This window comes from Nelumbo lutea, chromosome 2 (genome assembly GCF_056320005.1).
Source record: "Nelumbo lutea isolate HS-2025 chromosome 2, American lotus-T2T, whole genome shotgun sequence".
Classification (NCBI taxonomy): Eukaryota; Viridiplantae; Streptophyta; class Magnoliopsida; order Proteales; family Nelumbonaceae; genus Nelumbo; species Nelumbo lutea.
Genome location: NC_142685.1, coordinates 56,201,621 through 56,222,328, shown reverse-complemented (window position 1 = coordinate 56,222,328; position 20,708 = coordinate 56,201,621). Strand labels below are relative to the sequence as shown.

The 20,708-nt window shown below is 45.6% G+C and overlaps 1 protein-coding gene across 1 annotated transcript; it reads left to right on the top strand.

Annotated features, from left to right (window-relative positions):
* The first annotated feature begins 3,608 nt into the window (after nt 1-3,608).
* Nucleotides 3,609-4,854, top strand: LOC148870861 (transcription factor TCP11-like). The gene has a single exon (XM_088971931.1). It carries the CDS (start codon nt 3,943-3,945, stop codon nt 4,591-4,593), a length of 651 nt encoding a protein of 216 aa, XP_088828057.1. The 5' UTR covers nt 3,609-3,942; the 3' UTR covers nt 4,594-4,854.
* The last annotated feature ends 15,854 nt before the right edge of the window (nt 4,855-20,708 follow it).

The window sequence follows — 20,708 nt, the reverse complement described above, 5'->3', positions numbered from 1 at the left end:
GGGCCCACATCATGTCCACAAATTTTAGGGTCAGGTTTGGGCCTAATACTTCAAGCCTGGCCTGGCCCACATATATTTAAACTTACACATTTTATATATAATGTATACATATGTATATATGTTATTTTATATCATATTATATATTATATATATAAATATTATAACATGACATGTATAATTTATATTATATGTAATATTTTATATTATATAATGTATAAAATAAGTTTATATGCATGTTATGGCATTCAATATATGGATATGTAATGTTTTATATATGAGTGACGTTGGTCCAGAATCAGGTCTGACCCAGCCCAGGTCTGTATAGACCTAGGCTAGGGTTTATGTTTCAAGCCCGGAACCCCAGGCCCGGGCCTAAGCTATAACCCTTATCATAAGTGCGAAGCCTATCTCGGGCCCGGCCCATGATCACCCTTAATTACCCCCCCCCCCCACACACACTTTGTATATAGCCTACCTTTCCTAAGACTTCCAGTGGGTAGAGACCATTATTGGCTAATGACATAAAATGAAATTTTGTTCAAAGAAACGAACAAGAAAATTTGCCATGGAATAAAAGAGTGACCATTGAATAGAATGTATTATGAAGGATTGCTTTTGAGGATTGTTGTGGACGAACCACCCCAAATTTCTATACCTCACCTTCTTCCTTTTATTAGACAAAAGGTAATCAATTGGTATTTGACACCTAGGCCTCATTCGCTTTTTGATAAGTTATTTACCTGGATAAGTGCATTATACACATTCTTTTATTTCTTAGATAGATAAAACAATGATTGTTTTAACTATAAAAGTCTATTATTTAAAAAGACATTTTTATCCCATCCAAGTGTTAGCAACTTCCTCATTGAAAAAATTATTTTTACTCACAGGAGAGGTAGGTATCACTTACATGGATAAATGATGCCCAAGAAAACAGATTTTCCCTAATCCCTATATAAATCTAAGAAAAAATTATAAAATTTTTAATCAATGAAAACCAAAATACCATTACCAATTTTTCCCTTCTCAAAATCCAAAAAAAAGAACGCCCCTAATGTTCATGGTTAATAAGTACATGCTCCATATAACTACACAGTGAGCAAGGCCAAATATGTATAATTGGGCCTTGGGGTGTAAGCGAGCCTAACCAAGTTACGAGTCACTTGGGTTTGATTCATTAAATAATTGAATTCGACTTAAAATAATAAAATTTAATAATTGGTCGCGAGTTCTAGCTTTACAATATTTGATTCATAGGGACATATTGGTAATACATGGCCGGGATGTGCTGCGGGACATTGTGGGACACCCCTTATGGGATACAGATGTGACACTCATGCGACTTGTGAGTCTAATCCAGTTTATATTAAAATATTATTTTTAATATAAATAATATTATTTTTATTATTAATTTATTTACAATAACTCAAGTCAAATTCCAACAGAAAGCTCAAACATTTGATCGAATTTGAACAACCCAATACTGAACTCAACTCGACTCAATTCGATTCCATTACAATTTATACTCGTAGTTGGCCCGTCTAGGAGTCCAACCCAACTCGATGTTAATATTGAGTCTACAACAAGGTTTTCAAAATCGAATCGAACAACGAATTGGTTAGAGTCTGGTTCCCAGGTAAAATGGTCCAACCGTTTGAATTGAATAGATGGCCCATCTAACAAGAAAAAAAGAAACAGTTAAGCCATTGAATGGTTCGAATAGATTGACCGCTCGAATCAGCGGTTTGCTGATCAAATCAATAGTTTTTGTGGAAATAACCAAGGTTTTAAATATCGATATGGGCCAATATCTGTGTCGGTACTTTTTTTTTATGTTTTACTTATTTTTTTCAAAATCAGTTTAGAAAAACCGGTTTAAAGCCCGACTACACTCTGAACCAGTGACTGACCCGATACAACTCCTATATGGGCGTGTCAAGAAACCATCAACATGATACGTATCGGTAGATATGTATCGATGGTTTGAACCTTGAAAATAACTGTTATAAGGTAAAAGGGAACCGACCACCTTACCTATTCCCAATTTTCAAGTCCCACCATCCAGTACAGTCTGGTTTCAAAACCATGGTCCAAACCCAACAAGGTGCAAACCCAACATTTAGAAATTGGATCCGAGTGACATGCAATGATAAATTCACCTCAAAATTAAAATGGAAAAGTACGAGAAATCCAATACAAATTTCTCAATACATCAATGCCCACCAATACCCTCCGTAAATTTACATCAATTCCGAGCTGCCATCAAAGCTATACCGTCATTCTTCCAAAGTAAAATTAAATATTGACTTGATCCACTATTCGTAGCCCAGGATAATGGGATGGGGCCAGCCCAGGGCCACCTAGCCCACCTCCAACTACAGTGTTTCTCGGCGGACCCTGTCTGTAGGGCGAAGAATTCAAGAGTTGCACCGCTACGGGGCAGGCAACAGGCAGCACCGCAGCAGGCAGGACAGAGGCTAAGACAAGGGCAATTTAGTAATTCAAGCTCACATTCACCTACTAAATAATCACTCATTCCCGAGAGAGAGAAAGAGACCAGTCAAACCTAAACCTCTCTCTCTCTGGATGGCACATGATCACATGGTCCAAAAGTTCCACTGTACTCCTTTGTCATATCATATTCATTTAATAAATAACACGTGCTTCAATTGTAATAAGCGTGGGCAGTGGCCACACTACCTGAACTCAAACTCTGTATCCTGAAACCCACCACCATGGCCCACTTGTTCTCTGATACAATCCAAAAAGCAAGCCCGGCCCCACCCCCACCTGAAACGGAAGGTAGGACTCACACCCCCAAAAAGCGACAGTACAACGTGACCGAATCAGCTCCCCACAAGACTGTTCCTACAACGTCTCACAGCTCATTATCATTCTTGATATTATCATCGGCTGATGTTCTTAATACATGGCGGTGATGTACGGAAAATTGTAGGGCATTGAGGGCTGATTTGAACTCCAGTACAACTCGTTCCTGTGCTTTCGATGAATGGGCCTCCCGTGTGACGTCAGATCGGAATCTATTTCAGACCACATACCCCCAAACGCGTCCAACACCGTCTCGGGCTCCGAGCACTAATTAATTCAATAAATCTACGCGTCCCTTCCTCACTCCCCAGTCCCCACTGGGGGTGGGGGCATCTATGACTACTGGTTACTACTCATTACGGAAAAAAAGTCACTCAGACCCACCCACCACGTAAGCCCCACATACATATTATCACTTTTGCCTATTTCAACGGTCGATGATAGAGCCACGTCATCGAAAATTTCGTGATTCTCTCTACACGGATGACGTGGTGTAATCATCCACCGTCCAAAGGACAATTTTTTCTCTTTTTTACTTTTTAGTAGTGGGCCCACCACTTTTTCCCCTTCATGCACTTTGAGGAGGTCGGGAGGGAGGGAGGGAGGGAGGGACGATTGAACTGTTGAGCAGCATCCTAGATTTCCTCGTGTACCACAAAACCTCAAACACAAAAAACGTAGACAACTTTTAAGAACACACACGCGCAACACATGCAGCAGAACCCCCCACCCCACTCTCACATCAACAAACAACAAATGAACAAATTAACAAAACTCCTCTCTCTTTCGCTCTATTTCTCTATCCTCTTTCTCCCTCCATTTCCTCCTTTTTCTGATAGAAATAGAAGTCTGGTGGGGTCAAAAGAAATAAAGAATTCCTCAGCCTTCCCAAAATCTCTCTCTTTCTCAACTCCAATTCCATTCCGTTGCCCTATAAAACCCTAACTCCCACTCGCCCAGTTTCTTTCTTTCCTTCTCTGATTGTGAAACGCTCGGTTCGGTTCCGGTATCCAACTTTTTTACTTATATAAACCCTAAATCTTGTCCACCAAAACACAACCCTAACCCCCTCTCTCTGAGCAACTCTCGAGCTTTCTTCGATCACTCACGGAAATGGGATCAGAGTTGATCCTCCGTAACTCCTCTCAACCCGGCGAACAGAACACTGTATCGACGCGCGATGTTTCGAAAATCCAACTGACCCTCCCTCGGAAGTCATCCTCCAGGGACCGCCACACGAAGGTTAACGGCAGAGGCCGCAGGATCCGTATGCCAGCTCTCTGCGCTGCGCGCATCTTTCAGCTTACCCGCGAACTTGGCCACCGATCGGACGGGGAGACCATAGAATGGCTTCTCCGGCAGGCCGAGCCTTCTATCATTGCCGCTACAGGAACGGGAACCGTTCCGGCCCCTTCCGAGTCCACACCCACGGGTGTGATGCCTCCAGCGTCGTCTCCGTCGACGTCTGCGCCTGTGTCTTCGTCTTCGACTTCGATCTCCAGCGCCATCAAGGCTCGGCCAGTTGCGGCGGTTCCCGAGAACCATCGAGTCCCGACTGGGTTCTTGGCGGTTTCGTCATTCGAAACGGCACCGCCGATCTGTCGGCTTGATTTGTGTCAGCCACCGGTTGGGTTGGAGTTTCCGAGTAATGGGTATCGGCACATGCCGTTTACGGCTATGTTGCTACAACCAACATCGGAGGGAGAGGAGCAGCCACATCCGCCGCCGCCGCAGCAACAACAGGAAGAGGTTAATAAGCACTGAATCTTTTGGGTAGGAGGTCTTTCCTTCTTGTTCTTCTTCTGTTCTTTGTCTTTGATTTGAAAAGAATCTATTATGAGTGGTAGAAGAAGAGCTTTTGAGCCAGAAAGATTCATCAGATGTAATTTTGGTAGTCTACATGTAAGATACATAGAATCATCATCATCATCATCATCACCACGATCATAATGTAACTAAATTTCTGCATCTTTTTGCTTTTCTTTTTAGAAAACAAATGAATGTAGGGTTTTTCATGGGTCTTCATTTACTGTTTCTTCTCTTTCTTTTTCCGAGTTCACTGGTAATGTCTTCTCTTTTTTTTTGGCTTTTGGGTATTATATGATTTGAAGTTACAGGAAAAAAGAGAGTTTCTCTCTGCAGGCGTATTAGATTCTTTAGCTATTTATATAAAGGGAAATCATGTCTTCTTTTGGTTTCTGAACCTGGGTTAATTGGTGCATTATAGAGAGGTGGGCCTTGTTTGCTTCTGTTGTATGTGAATGTGATCAAGACTTTAGAGGGGTTGGAATAAAGAGAAAAAAAATCTCTGTTTAGCTTGTGGCCATGCAGAGTTGCATTGTTAGTGTCATAATCTGTTTTTTAGGTGGACTTGTGACTCTCACTGAGAATGAAGCTGTGTTCTCATCATTGGTGGTTCTGGGTTTCGCCATGGAGGCGATTTGTGGGTCCTGGACGTGGCCTTGCATACGGTAGTTGCAGGTTTTTTTTTTTGTGTGTGGGTTGCCCAGAAATTGACGTGCTGGCGTTTGGTTTGAACATTTGATTTGAAGTGTTTTTTTTTTTCTACTGAAATAAAATAAACTTTTATAACCTGGAGAGAAGTGTTGCGTTGCGTTTTGATGCAGTGTCGCTTTTAATAAAACGGCCTGGTTATTGAAAAACGGGAATGCAAGTGCAACAGGAACAGGGTGCCGTGCAATTCACGAATCACCTTATCTTTTTGTGTAAATTACTTTTAGTGTTGTACCTTCTATGGGGTTTCGTTCGATAAACCCGTTGAACAACAGCACAGGCTGTCTATAAGGTGGACAGCTAAAGTTTTCTGAGTTGTTGGCAAACCATGTCATCTCTTCAGCTATTCCTTCCATCTGGTTGTTTGGGTATTTGGAAGCTTTTTCCTAATCGATCCAGAAACTTTGGAGTCCAAAAGGGGTCCAACTTGACCCTCTGCCTGCCATGTATTGGATACAAATCCTCTGTACATTTATTTTATGAATAAATTGTTAACAGTGGGCCGGTGGGTCCACCAATTGATGGATGGTTAGACACAAGGCCCCAAATTGGTGGGAGAAAGTATGGAAAGCTTTAGCTCCCAACATGACTCAATCATACAACTCTAGCAAAGAATCTTTTACATGTCAAATTTGTTTGGAACTCAAATGGACCCACGGATTCCTTCATCTGTTATGGCCAAATTTGATCCATGATCCTCTGGAGTTTGGTCGGATTAAGTCTTTCTTTTGATTAAGTTTAATATTAAAATGTTGGAGTTGTGTGGACCCGAGGACTGAACGGGTTCCCACTTCCCATCTGGAGGTACCCTTTGTGGGCTTCTTGCCTTCCTGGTTATAACCACAAATTTGTTATTTCCTCCTCCATGTTGAACTAAAACTTTTTGGCCCAAAAACTACTGTTCGGGTCAAATACCCAAATGGGTTGATAGTTTGACCTCCTGGCTCAGCGGATTATCGAGAAAGGCCAAACGGTCTGATCATATGGGTCACTGATTTTTAAAACATGGACATGACTTCAGTGTTAAATGCTTGACAGCCCAGGCTGTTAAAGATGGACAGCCAAAAATTTCTCCTCCATATGGGACAAATATGATTGTAGGGGAAATATCCATACTTTGACCCAACTACGAAATCTTTTTCATTGTATATTCATTTTTATACATATTAAAAAAAAGACTTTATGGACAATTTAAAACAGCCTCAACCTGCGCAACAGGCAAACAATTATTAGTATCAAATTGGCAGATTCTCTTGAAGCCAGTGAATTAGTCTTTCTAAACAGCTGCTTCCTCGGAAAATATGAACATCAATCACATCTGAAAAAAAATCTGCTTATGGAGGGGTCATGATAAATGTTAGTATGAAGATGAAATCATAATGAGGTGGAACTAAGATTGCTTACAACACGATATTGACCTTATCATCATGCATTTTCTATAAATCAATCATATTGGGTTTGGGGCATTGATGTAATGGGCAGATCACTCGTGTAACAATTTTCTTTTACCTTAAACTAGTATTAGGGGACCGGTTACCAGGTCGAACGGTCCGACCATTTGAAGTGAATGCTCGGTCCGTTCTGATAAAAAATAAAAAAAATAAAAAATGATCAAAATCGTTCGAACGGTTAACTGCTCGATTCAGCGGTTCGTTGATCAAAATCAATAGTTTTGAGGGAAAATTCGATTTTTGGGGAAATGGAATCAGTCACCTGACTGATTCCTAGTTTTTCTGGTTCGACCATTCGGTCTGGTCCGATTTTGAAAACCATGATTTGATTCCTCATATGTCTCATGTTCCCAACACCATCCTATTTACTAAATGCATGGTGATGAAGCGAGATCCGGCCGGTCTTAGCTGTCAACGACCTTGCTTCTGAACTGGGTAGTAGGGAACCTGAAACGGAGGAGATGAGGAAGCTCCGGGGGGAACTCGGTGTAGCGGCTCCGAAACTTAAGTTAGAATCATTCAAAAGCAAGATAAAACTAGATAGCGCAAAGTTTGCATATCTCGTTTGTTGGGGTCAGGGGGCTCTTATAATCACTTCGCGCACTCGCTCCGAGGCCCTTGTCAGGTCGGGTATGATTACCCTTGCGCTTGTCAATTCGGCCGTCGTCCTTTCTGCTGGGACAGAACCGTCACTGCCTAACCGTCTCTCTAACTAGAGATGGCGGTGTCAGTGGCGGTGGCAGGTGGCCGTTTAGAGTGCCGTCGCCAAGCGTCAGATCCCAAGTCAGTCAGGTGCGGCGCCTCGGGCACGGACTTCCTCAGTGTCAGGCATGGTACGACTTGTTTGGTTTTGGTGCCCAGAAGGTGATGCGGTGGTGAGCGAGGCGAAGTCTTGAGTTCGGAGGTATCTATAGGGCAGGTCAGTTCGGCGAGGTGTATCCCGAACTGTTACAAGGTTGGCCAGTTCGGCGAGGTATACCTCGAGCTGTTACAAGGTTGGCCAGTTCGGCGAGGTATACCCCGAGCTGTTACAAGGCCAGTTCGGCGAGGTATATCCCGAGCTGTTGCGAGGCTGGCCAATTCGGCGAGGTATACCCCGAGCTGTTACAAGGTTGGCCAGTTCGACAAGGTATATCCCGAGCTGTTGCGAGGTTGGCCAGTTCAGATTACTTTTTGGTTTTGGGCCAAGGGTGAGTTCGGGCCCCCAGTAGGGAGTTCGGTCCGCTGGTGTCCCCTTGGTGTTCACGCCTTAGGCTTGCTTTTTTGCCGAGCTGTTGTTTTTGCCACGTGTCGCATAACTGTGAGGTCGGGACAAATCTTCCTTCATCAATTGCCCTCCACTCCTCGCGCCAAGGGTCTTGCCCTGGTGCGGGGAGTTTCGCGAGGTGGTAGGTGGATTTCTCCCGTACTTCGAATGTTGACTGCGCGAGTTGCTTTTGCCAGGGTCTTCGGTTTTCGGGAAGGCGGGAAACGTGCCTACTACTCATAAATGTTGATAGTTGTGACCGTGCGTTTTGAATTTCAAAAATTTGCGCCGCTGGGACGTGACAACGGGTCATTCAAACTTGAAAAAAGCGTGCCACTGCTGTACGTGCGTGGGCGGCTGTCAAGGAGACGTGCGGCGCAGTCGGCGCGACGTTGGTTTCAAGAAGACGTGCGCTGACGTTTCGCTCTTTTTGGAAAGACGTGCGCCAATCACGTCTCGACCTCATGGGACGTGCGGTCAGCGCAAATGTGGGCCGTCGGATCGTCTTTGATCTGCCCGATCAGTTCTTGGTTACTGTAGCTATAAATAGTTGGGGACCCCAGTCGATTTGTCAGTTCTGCAGTTTGCCTACTGAGCTCGCGTCCAACTTTTCAGCTCGCGTCCAAGTTTTTTCAGCTCGCGTCTAGGCTGGTTACATAGCCTCCAAGGTTTTTTTTTTTGGCTTGTTCCCGACTCCGGAGCCTTCAAAACTTTCTTCCGGTGAGTACCTTCCTGAATCCACCTCTTTTCTTCAATGTCTAGCTTTGATAGCTCAGACGACTCTTCAATTAGGGCTGATGTAGGTTCTACAAACCGAGTCATATCCCCCGACTGCCTCAGTGATCCTGAGGTGGAACTCGAGGACTATGAACCAGTAGGCCGAGCCGCTTCGGGCAGTTTGGCGTCTACCTCTCGCCGAGGTTGGATGCTAGACAGGTTTGGTCCCTCGACCATGACGCCTGAGGGGCTTCAATCTATACTTATGTCTTACAACCTTCCTGGGGGGTATACATATTTTATTCCTTTGGGTAGCTTTCCTTGGGAACACGGTCCTGATGAGATCGTGATTTTTCGAGAGCAGCTCGCTACGGGGTTGCGACTTCCTTTCCACCCCATTCTCGTCGAAGTCATAAACCACTTCGGTGTCACCATTGGCCAACTTCATCCGAACTCTATTCGGAACCTGGTGGGGACAGTTTCCCTTTTTTGCGAGCAGAATTTCCCCTTAGACTTAGAGATATTCTCCTCCATCTTGATGCTCAAGAGACATGCGGGTTCTCTTCCTGGGGGAAGACGGGCGTATTACCTTTCTCCTCGCCAGGGCTTTAAGCTTCTGCACGATCTTCCTAATAAGGTCCCGGCGTGGAAGCGGGACTACTTCGGTGTGTGAAGTGCACAAGGATGGCCCTTTCAGACTGGGTGGGGTGTGAGGCTGCCGCTCATGCTGCTGAAGAAGCTTTCCGTGCTACAGAGGCGAATACCCGAGCTGCTGAGGCGGCCGCTTATGCTGCCGAAGAGGCTGCTCGCGTCGCAATGGCCAGGTAGGCGAGGTCTCAGCGTGATGCCGAGGCCATGGGGGTCGTTGTCAAGCACATGGCGGACTTGAAGTTGGATTTGCAGCATCAAGTCGAATATCTTCAGGAGGACATCAGGGAGAGAACACAGATTTTTTCCCAAGGCATTGAAGACGCCAAGAAGAAGGCCGTTGAAGACTACATTGCCTCTCCGCGTTTTGACATTCTGATGGTGGATTCTTAGAGAAGGGGGTTCAAGCTGAGCAGGTGGATGATCCGGAACACGTACCCCAACCTCGATGTTAGTGCCATATCCACTTCGCATATAACTCAGGAGATGGCCAATGCTGCCGATGGCGAGCTGGACTCTGAAGGAGAGGCAGGGCCTTCGGGTGTTGTTGAAGTGCCTTCTGATGGCGAAGAAGTAGCTCCGGGCATGTAAAGATATATATATATATATATATATATATATTTAGTCCCTTCTGATGGCCAATGTACTCCTGTTTCTTGCAACGGTAGATAATCTTTTTGCCCGTGTTCTTTTTCCAAGAACTGATTCTTTGTCGAACTGAATACGCCACTTTCTTGTCCGGGTTATTATACTTCTACGACCTGTTTTGCCGCGAAGGCTTTTGCAGTGAACTGATTTTTTGCCGAGCTGATAATATGCTCGGCTTTTCTTTGCTTGTTTACGCCGAGGTTCCTCTTGGCTCTGCATCGTGGCCCATAGGACCTGATTTCGTCCACTTCGCTTGGCGGTTTATAGGTAGTATCGCCTTAAGTTCACGATGTTCCACACTCGAGGTACTTGTTTGCCTTCCAAGGTTTTGAGTTCGTATGCCCCCCCGAGCGCTCTCTTTACTTTATAGGGCTCTTCCCAGTTTGGTCCAAGTTTGCCCACGCCGGGTTCGGGCACCATAATCTTACGAAGGACAAGGTCGCCGACTCGGAAGCTTCATTGCTTTACTCTGGCATTGTAGTAGCGAGCTACCTACTGCTGGTATGCCGCTGTCCGTATGTGCGCGAGGTCCCTTACCTCGTCCAATAGGTCAAGGTTGGTACGTAACTCATCTCCGTTTGTCCGATCGTCGTATGTTTCTAGTCGCAATGTTGGTACTTCTATTTCCGCCAGGATCACTGCTTCAGTGCCGTAGGTGAGGTTGAAGGGGGTTTCTCCCGTGGCGGTTTTTTCTATAGTTCGGTGAGCCCACAAGACACTTGGTAGCTCTTCGGCCCACAATCCCTTAGCTCGATCCAGACGTGCTTTCAGTCCGCGCAGGATGGCTCTGTTGATTACTTCCGTCTGGCCATTTGCCTGCGGGTGCGCGACTGATGTGAAGTTTTGCCGAATCCCCATGTTATGGCACCACTCTTGGAACTTGATATCCTCGAACTGCTTGCCGTTGTCGGAGACTAGTACCCGAGGTAATCCGAAGCGACATACTATGTTCTTCCAAAAGAAGTTCTGTATGTTTCGGGCCGTAACAGTTGCTAGAGGTTCGGCTTCTATCCACTTCGTGAAGTAATCTACTACAACGACTAGGAATTTTCTTCCACCTGTTGCTGGTGGGAATGGCCCCAGGAGGTCGATGCCCCATTGTGCAAAGGGCCACGGGCTGGCGAGGTATTTGAGGTCAGAGGCAGGTTGATGGTGGATATTGGCATGCTTCTGACACTTGTCGCATTTTCTGACGAGCTCGACAGCTTCTGCCTTCATCGTTGGCCAGTAGTATCCTTGTCGAAGTGCTTTTTGGGCGAGTGCTCTGCCCCCCAAGTGTCCGCCGCATAGGCCTTCATGAGTGTCACGGAGTACGAACTCGGCTTTGGCAGGTCGCAGGCAACGCAAGTAGGGGAGCGTGTAGGACCATCGGTATAACCGTTTGTCTATTATGACGTATTTGGCTGCCTGCCGCTGCACACTCTTGGCCGCATTGCGTTATGCAGGGAGGGTTTCGTCTATCAAGAAGCTCGCGAGTGGGTCGATCCAGCTCGGCTCTGCTTCTAGGACGGGAGCGACCTCCTCTGTCCCCCCGAGAATACTAGGCCGAGGTAAGTCCTCTATGTACACAATTCTCATGTTGTTGTGACTTGTGCTGGCTAACCGGGATAGAGCGTCGGCCTCAGTGTTCTCTGACCTCGGGATTTTCCTGATGAAGTGTGACTAGAAGTTGAGCAGGGCCTCTTTTACTTTCGCCAAATATGCGATCATGGAGAGCTCGCATGCTTCATTCTCGCCCGTAACTTGGTTGACCACGAGCTGAGAATCGCTGCAGATGACCAAGTGTTTTGCCTTTACCTTTCGCGCTAGGTCCAGCCCAGCTATCAGTGCTTCATACTCTGCCTCATTGTTGGATGCCGCGAACTCAAAGCGTAGTGCGTATTCTAATTTTGTGCCGCCCGGTCCGCATAAGACTATTCCAGCTCCGCTGCCTTGCCGGTTCGAGGAACCATCCACGTGAAGGATCCAGGGCTCCTCATCCCAGTTTGCGTTTCGCCTGACCAGGAGAGATGCCACACTGGCTGCTACTTCACGGGGTTCAGACTCTATTGGCTCGGGAGCTCCGGGTTCGCCCGAACTGGGGACCTCAGGCTCGACCTGTAGGGCTTCATGGCTGAAAGTGCACTCGACGATAAAATCTGCCAAAGCTTGGGCCTTAATAGCAGTTCTTAGCTTGTACTGGAGGTCGTACTCGCTGAGTTCGATGGCCCATTTCGTTAGTCGACCGGAAACCTCGGGTTTGAGTAAAACTTGTCTCAGATGTTTGTCAGTCAGGACGATGCCGGTGTGAGCCTGGAAGTATGGGCGGAGTTTCCGAGCTGCTGTCACCAGTGCGTATGCTAGCTTTTCTATCTGCGGGTACCTTGTCTCTACTCCCTGCAAAATTTTACTAACATATTAGATGGGTCGCTGGACCCGGTCTGTTTCTTTTATTAGTATCGAACTGACCACCTCGTCGCTTGCCGAGAGGTACAGTTCTAAGACCTCGCCCTCCTCGGGCCGGGCTAAGGTCGGCACACTAGCGAGGTAACCTTTTAGCTCGTCAAACGCGAGCTGGCAGTCCTGGGTCCACTCGAACCCTTTGCCTTTGATTGCTTTGAAGAAAGGTAGGCAGCGGTCTACCGATTTAGACATGAAGCGGCTTAGAGCAGCTATGCGGCCATTTAGCCTCTGAACTTCTTTTACTTTTCGAGGTGGTCTCATATCTAGGATGGCTTTTATCTTGTCCGGGTTGGCCTCAATACCGCGCCGATTGACAATGTACCCTAGGAATTTGCCCGAGGTGACGCCGAAGACACATTTGTTGGGGTTCAATTTCATGCTAAACTGACACAGGATTTGGAAGACAGAATCTAAGTCTTGTATTAATTTTTGTGAAAACTGAGTCTTGACGACCATGTCGTCTTCATAGCACTCTATCTTCGTGCCAATCAGGGGCCGAAACAGCCTATTTACAAGTCTTTGGAAAGTCACCCCGACATTTTTTAATCCGAAGGGCATGACCTTGTAGCAATATAGGCCGAACTCGGTTATGAAGCTGGTTTTTTCCTCATCGGATGGGTCCATCCGGATTTGGTTGTAGCCCGAGTAGGCTTCCAGGAAGCTTAGCAACTCATGTCCCGAGGTCGCGTCCACTAGGCGGTCAATTCTGGGGAGGGGGAAGCAATCTTTCGGGCAAGCTCGGTTCAGGTCGGTGTAGTCGACGCACATGCGCCACTTGCCGTTTGCCTTTTTTACCAACACTAGGTTGGCCACCCAGCTCGGGTAATGGACTTCCCTTATGAAGTTTGCTGCGAGGAGCTTCTCGACCTCCTCGTTGACTGCCCTCCAGCGTTATGGGGCTAAGTTGCGTTTCTTCTGTCTAACGGGTCAGTTCGGTTCGTAGGGGTTCCTCGACGGAAGCTCCGATCTGAAATGTGCGAGATGGGTCCGTAGCTGAAGTCGGGATTGCGACCGTTTCCTCTGTGGGCGAAGCTCGTTCCTCACCTTGCTCCGCAGGCCGCTCCAGTTCGAGGTTGTCGGCCGCCTTGATTTTTCCCCTCAGGGCGGCAACATAACACTTGTGGGACTCGAGCTGGTCGCCCCGCGCTACCCCCACACCGAAGTCCGTAGGGAACTTCATGGCCAAATAGTAGGTGGAGTCCACCGCCCATAGGATATGCGTGATCGGCCGCCCTATTATGGCATTCTATGGGGAGGGGGTTGCGACCACCAGGAAATCATGGTTGAGTCTGACCGCACAAGACCATGTGCTGACTTCCATAGGTACTGTTATTTTTCTGAGGGGCCTGACTTCCTCTCCGCTGAAACCCACCAGGGGAGTGTTCGCGGGCTTCAGCTCGCTCCTCTATAACTGTAGCTGGTCAAACGCTGATTTAAAGAGGATGTCCGCTGAGCTGCCCGAATCTACGAGTACGCGTCTGACCTCGAAGTCGCTGATCCTTAGTTTAATGACAAGCGCGTCATCATGGGGGTAGCGGACCCCTCGCGCGTCGTCCTCCGTGAAGAATATTGGTTCTTCGGTCTGGTCTCTTTGGGAGGTTCCATTCCTCGAGGGCCGCTTCACGAACTGAAGTCTGGGCCACTGCCGAGGTACACCCTGCTACCACCGAACCTCCCACAATTACATGGATGGTTCCCCGAACTGGCCTCTCTTCCGGAGGCTGTCGCTGCAATGGTTCAGCAGGTCTGCTGCTAGACTCAGGGGCATCCTTTTCGTGCTCTCCTTGCCGACCTGCCTTATTGTTATTATTGTTGTGCTATACAAAGTTTCTCAAGTATCCGCGACGGATGAGCCCCTCTATCTCGTCCCAGAGGTTATTACACTGCTCGGTACTATGACCATGGTCTCTATGGAAACTACAATACAAATTCTTATTTCTCTCGTTCGGATTTCCCTTTAGGCGAGGTGGCCACTTCACGTACGGGGCGTCCTTGATCGTCATTAAGATCTCGGTCCACCTTGTGTTTAACGGCGCGTAATCCGTCCAAACTGCTAGGGGAGCTCGGAACGACTGGTTCGGCTTCGGCTCCCGAACTGGGTTTTTCTTGTCGACCGGGTTGGAGAGCTCGCCTTCGGTTCGTTGGTTGATTTCTTCCTCTGTCCTCATGAACTTGTCTGCGAGCTTGAGGAATTCGGCCACGGTTGCGGGTTGGTTAGCCACCATGTGTCATTTGAATTCTTTGTGCGTTACCCCTCTTTTGGCCGCCGCGAGCTGCACTGCGGGGTCGAACCGCGGTATCTGCAAGCATGCTTCATTGAATCGCTTGATGTAGCCCTGGATGGATTCTTGGATGGATTCTCCTTCCCTTTGGATTACTCCGAAGATGCTTTCCTCTGTTCTGGGGCACCGTTGGCTGGTGACAAAGTGTGCGGTGAAGACCTGCATGAACTGGGCCCAGCACTTTATCGACTCGGGGGCCAGGTTCCTGTACCAAGTGCGGGCTACCCCCCTGAGGGTGGTGGTGAAGGCCACGCACATGCACAATTCACTGGCCCTGGCGAGGTGCATTTGGGACTGGAAAGCGTCAACGTGGTCGTTGGGGTCGAAGGACCCGTCGTACTTGTCCAGAGGTGGGAGCTTGAAATTTCTAGGTAAGGGGACCGCCAGGAGTTCTGATACGAGGGGGGAAGGAACCGAGAGAATCGGGGCAGCTCCTACCTCGTCCGAGCTCATCTCTTTGCCTCTGAGCTCTGACAAGACACGGGTGACGGTTCGGAGACTTCGCCGGTGCCTTCGTTGTTGAGTGGGCCTTGTACTGGCGCTGTTGGCCTCCGTGTTACCGAGCTCGATGGGCCCGGAATGCTGGTAGTCTGCCGCCAGGGTGCCGGATCGGTTTTCCGTGAGCGGGAACTCGGTCTTGGAGTGCCGAGGTGCCGATCTCACGGGCGAGGTTCCCGACCCGCCTGCGAGCTGCGAGGTGGGGATGATTTTTTTCTCTCTTCGGCCTGGGGACGAGGCCTGACTGTTAGGGGGGTTCTGGGGCCGGGAGGCCTTTCCCTGGTGGGGGCGTCCATCCTGCGGGGAGGCCTTGACCGACCTTGGAGCGGGGTGGCGAGGTGGAAGTAGTGGTTGGTTCAGTGGCAGTTGAGGGAACTGCTGTTGATAGTGATACTGGGAGATGTTGTGCAGCACTCGGTGCTGGTCAAGCTGGTGCTGCTGGAACTGTTGCATTTGGGCTTACATTGCCCGCATGCACTGCATCAGGTCGTCCAACCGGTTTTGGTTGGCTGCTAGGGGGACGGCAGCCGGTTCAGTAAAGGTTGTCTCAATAGGGGGAGGAAAGGGGATGCTTGTGGTAGGAAGGTTTACGGGCGCCACTGCTTGTGGCGCGTTCAAGCTGGGGATCCCATCCACCGAAAGGGGGATGGTGAACTGTCCAACGCACACCACGGGGACTTGAAGTTGTTCCCCGATGGTGTTTGTCTCCGTGCCACGTCTGACGTTGCTGGAAGAGGCCATGAGTGTTGGGTTTTTTGAAGAAAAGGGGTTATGGAAGTTTGGAGGGAGGCTTTTTGAAGCGTTCCCACAGACGGCGCCAATTGATGAAGCGCGATCCGGCCGGTCTTAGCTGTCAACGACCTTGCTTCTGAACTGGGTAGCAGGGAACCTGAAACGGAGGAGATGAGGAAGTTCTGGGGGGAACCCGGGGTAGCGGCTCCGAAGCTTAAGTTAGAATCCTTCAAAAGCAAGATAAAACCAGATAGCGCAAAGTTTGCATACCTCGTTTGTTGGGGGCAGGGGGCTCTTATAATCACTTCGCGCACTCGCTCCGAGGCCCTTGTCAGGTCGGGTATGATTACCCTTGCGCTTGTCAATTCGGCCGTCGTCCTTTCTGCTGGGACAGAACCGTCACTGCCTAACCGTCTCTCTAAATGGAGATGGCGGTGTCAGTGGCGGTGGCAGGTGGCCGTTTAGAGTGCGGCCGCCAAGCGTCAGATCCCAAGTCAGTCAGGTGCGGCACCCTCGGGCACGGACTTCCTCAGTGTCAGGCATGGTACGACTTGTTTGGTTTTGGTGCCCAGAAGGTGATGCGGTGGTGAGCGAGGCGAAGTCTTGAGTTCGGAGGTATCTATAGGGCAGTCATTTCGACGAGGTGTATCCCGAACTGTTATAAGGTTGGCCAGTTCGGCGAGGTATACACCGAGCTGTTACAAGGTTGGCCAGTTCGACGAGGCATACCCCGAGCTGTTACAAGGCCAGTTCGGCGAGGTATATCCCGAGCTGTTGCGAGGTTGGCCAGTTCGGCGAGGTATACCCCGAGCTGTTACAAGGTTGGCCAGTTCGGCGAGGTATATCCCGAGCTGTTGTGAGGTTGGCCAGTTCGGCGAGGTATACCCCGAGCTGTTACAAGGTTAGCCAGTTTGACGAGGTATATCCCGAGCTCTTGCGAGGTTGGCCAGTTCAGATTACTTTCTGATTTTGGGCCAAGGGTGAGTTCGGGCCCCCAGTAGGGAGTTCGGTCCGCTGGTGTCCCCTTGGTGTTCACGCCTTAGGCTTGCTTTTTTGCCGAGCTGTTGTTTTTGCCACGTGTCACATAACTGTGAGGTCGGGCGAAATCTTCCTTCATCATATGGCATTAAGTCATCTTATATATATAAACGAAAGGCCTTGTATACTAATGGTACATAACCACTAGCACAACTTGATAAAAAAAAATTCCAACTCCATTTGTCTTTCTCATATAAATAATGTCCTTTTTGAACTCTCTTTTTCATATTTGTATTCCCTTCCAAACTGAGATTTTGGAAGGAGTACAAATACAAATATGTAGAGCTAGAATACAAATACATACAAAATAATACACAATATTCTTTGCAAGCCTCTGTCACTTCTTTCTCTTAAACTCCCTAACTTTTGAAATTTAGGCTGTGTTGTTTGATTGTAGTGCAAATTCGCAGTGATGCAAAACTATGATTGTGGCGTTGTGCAAATGATTAGGTGCAAATTTGTATTTATTTTTATTTCAAATTTTATCATATTTTGTTTGATTGCCATTACAAATGAAGTAAAATAAGACTTGAGCAGAATAAAGTATAACCCTGAACAAAATTAAATCAAAATTTGCATTCTTTTCATTTGCACTTTCATGCATTTGTACTAATGCAAATAAAATTGAACTGCAACCAAACATAGCCTTAAGGGAATCAACAACAAAGTCCTATAAAAACGAAGTTTTAAAAACCGCCCAGAAATAAAACCACTTTGGTCACTGGTATCTGGGTCGAATGGTAAAAATAAAAAGGGAGAATGACGGTTCAGCCCAGGGTCAGAATTCATAGGCACAAAGTACAGTTGGGGTAGGTGCCAACTTGGAATTGATGCCAATTCACGGACAGGCATTGGTGCATAAGGAGGGGGTAATTGACCTTTTGAGATGTTGTAGATCTGCAATGGAAATCAGAATTCTGCAATGGGCCTGTCCATACTTCTTTGAAATAAAAATGACTCAAAATCCATTATCTGGGTCAAATTCTTTAGCCGTTCAACCATCTGAATCATCTGTTCATTGATCAATTCAATGTTTTTTCAGTAAATCTGTGCCTGGTGACAAACAAAATTGGATAACTGACCAGTTTCTAAATCGAATGATTTGACCACCTAAGTCAACTATGGTCTTAAAACCATGTAAAAAAGGGGAGAATGACCAATCAGCCCAGGGTCAGAATTTGTAGGCCCAAAATACAGTTGGAGTGGATGCCAGGTCAAAATTGATGAAAATTCGCGGACAGGCATTGGTGTGTAGAATGGGGATTTTTGACCTTTCGAATGTTTATAGGTCTGCAGTGGAAATCAGAATCTGCATTGGGCCTGTCCCACTTCTCCGTGTAAAAAAGTGTCAGTAATTGCATTGAAGCTGAAACAACTTTTCAGAATATGTGCTAATTGCTACATTTTATTTAATTTTTAAACTGGGCAATTATTGTTTTAATATCCCTATAGAGAGATAATTTATTGAAAATGTTGAAATACAATTAATTTTAAGAATTAGAGAAATGATTAATTTATTGAAAATGTTGAAATACAATTCATTTATTGACAATAACAATTGCAAATTTTTACAAGCTAAAAAATCTATCTACAAGCTAGATAAATAACAAAGATATTTTGGGTCCAAAAAAGTGTAAAACTGCTTTAACAATAGTCTTTATAAGAAAAAAAGATATGGATAATTCACTACTAACATTAGACCAAAACAAATCCATAAAAATAAGTGAGAGAGACGTTAACTAAAATTCAATACACTTAAATCCATTCAGGAAGTCTGGTTTTCAGAAATTTTGTACGTGCCGATACACATACATATCATCGGCTCATCTTTTGCCTAAACTTCATATTTCCATTGCTAAGCTGTGTGGAATGAAACCAAAAGAATACTCCACTCGACATGCCACAGGACTTTGAAATACCATACTGACTTCTCAAAATTTACTCCATCAACAGGATGGAATGTCTTGGGCCCAAACTTATAAACTGAGATGCCGATGAGGTGATGACCCTAGGGTTGTCAATGTTGGGCCTGAACCGATTCTGGTTTCAGGATCCGGAACTATTATAAGTAGGTTTATTATAATCGGATCCATTGGAACAGACCCAATTATCTAGAGAATCGATCGGTTCGATTCTAAGTCTAAAATTGCAGACCCTTTTAGGTCTAATTTGGCTCTAATTCCTTGATATTTCTTATCGGATCGGTTTTAATTCCGGTCGGGCCTGACCCAGACTGGACCTGTTGACATCCCTAGATGATTCAATAATTGAGATGGTCAGTTGGAGTCAACGAATGGGAGTATTGATCAAATCTGTGGAACTATAGGCTCTCCTTATCCTTATCTACTGCGGTGGACCCCTCTCTCTCTCTGGTTTTGTTTATCCTTACATACAAATAAAATAAGGTAAATTTTAAAACAAAAATAAATCGAAAATTGCATCCAAATCATAAATCATATGCATTACCATGGTTTTGCATCAGTGCAAACAAATTTTGCACTGCAAAAAAACAAAACCTTTAAAAGAAAGGTTTACTTTTATAAGCATCCACTTAAAATTTACTGCAATCCAGGGCATACTCATTCGTGCACATGATAACATTAATCATAAACAAATATTAACATTTGATACAATTATCATTAAATCAGATTCAATCAAAATTTGGCCTCTCTATTTCAGATTCACAGATTCGAGCTCTTCCAGCAAATGATGCTCAACAACATTTTAGTATGATTTTGCTAATGCGACAATTGTTTTTATTTTAAGAAACAAAATCATACATGTATCAAGCAACCCTTAATTATGACTATTTGTGCCAGTTTTTGCTGTTCCAAATCGATTATATTGTTAATTTAAATATTTAAGCTGGGCACAAGCATTTTAAACTTTTGCTAATAACATGGTCATTTTATATAAAGGAAATGTCTTGTGTATTAGTGGTGCACAACCACTGCACCAACATAAAAGAAAAGTCCAACTCCATCCGTTTTTTCATATCTATACTATTCTAAAAAGTATGAATAGCCTCAAGAATATTTTTGGAATTTTTTAAAGACAAAAGTTATCCCTCTATATTTAAATTTATTGATAAAAAATGACGGCAAATAGGGTAGTTGGTTATTGATATTAAATGAGTTGAAAATAGGTAATTTTAAGATTTTCAATGCATTTAATTCTCTCTCATTAAATCCAACATTTAAGGTATTAATTTGCATTCACCTTTATTGAATCATATATTTAAGGCTTTTTTATTTTTTCTCATCATTAAATTCTATAATTAAATCCATACACAATAAATTAATAATTTCAATAACATAAAAACTAATACTTTTAATATCTATTTGGAAAAAAATAGTTTTTTCATGTAGGTGGTGGTAAGAAATTAAACCATTTGGGTCAAATGGGCTAATCTATGTTGCCACAATTAAATAATAAAATTCAAAAATATATAAAATAAAAAATATAAAAATTAAAAAAATGGGAATGTTTTAACATCATATATTTGACATATTAAACAATAATAAGTATGATATACAATGTTTTAAAAACCGATCCAGAGGTCGACCTGCTTTTGCCTTCGAGTCATAGGTCACCGGTTCGACCATCAAGGTAAAATGAGTCAAACAGCTCTGCGTTAACACTATGTGTGTGTGTGAAAATACA

Bases quoted from the DNA above. Each gene is read 5' to 3' on its own strand.
- LOC148870861 (XM_088971931.1), top strand. From the start codon at position 3,943: ATGGGATCAGAGTTGATCCTCCGTAACTCCTCTCAACCCGGCGAACAG.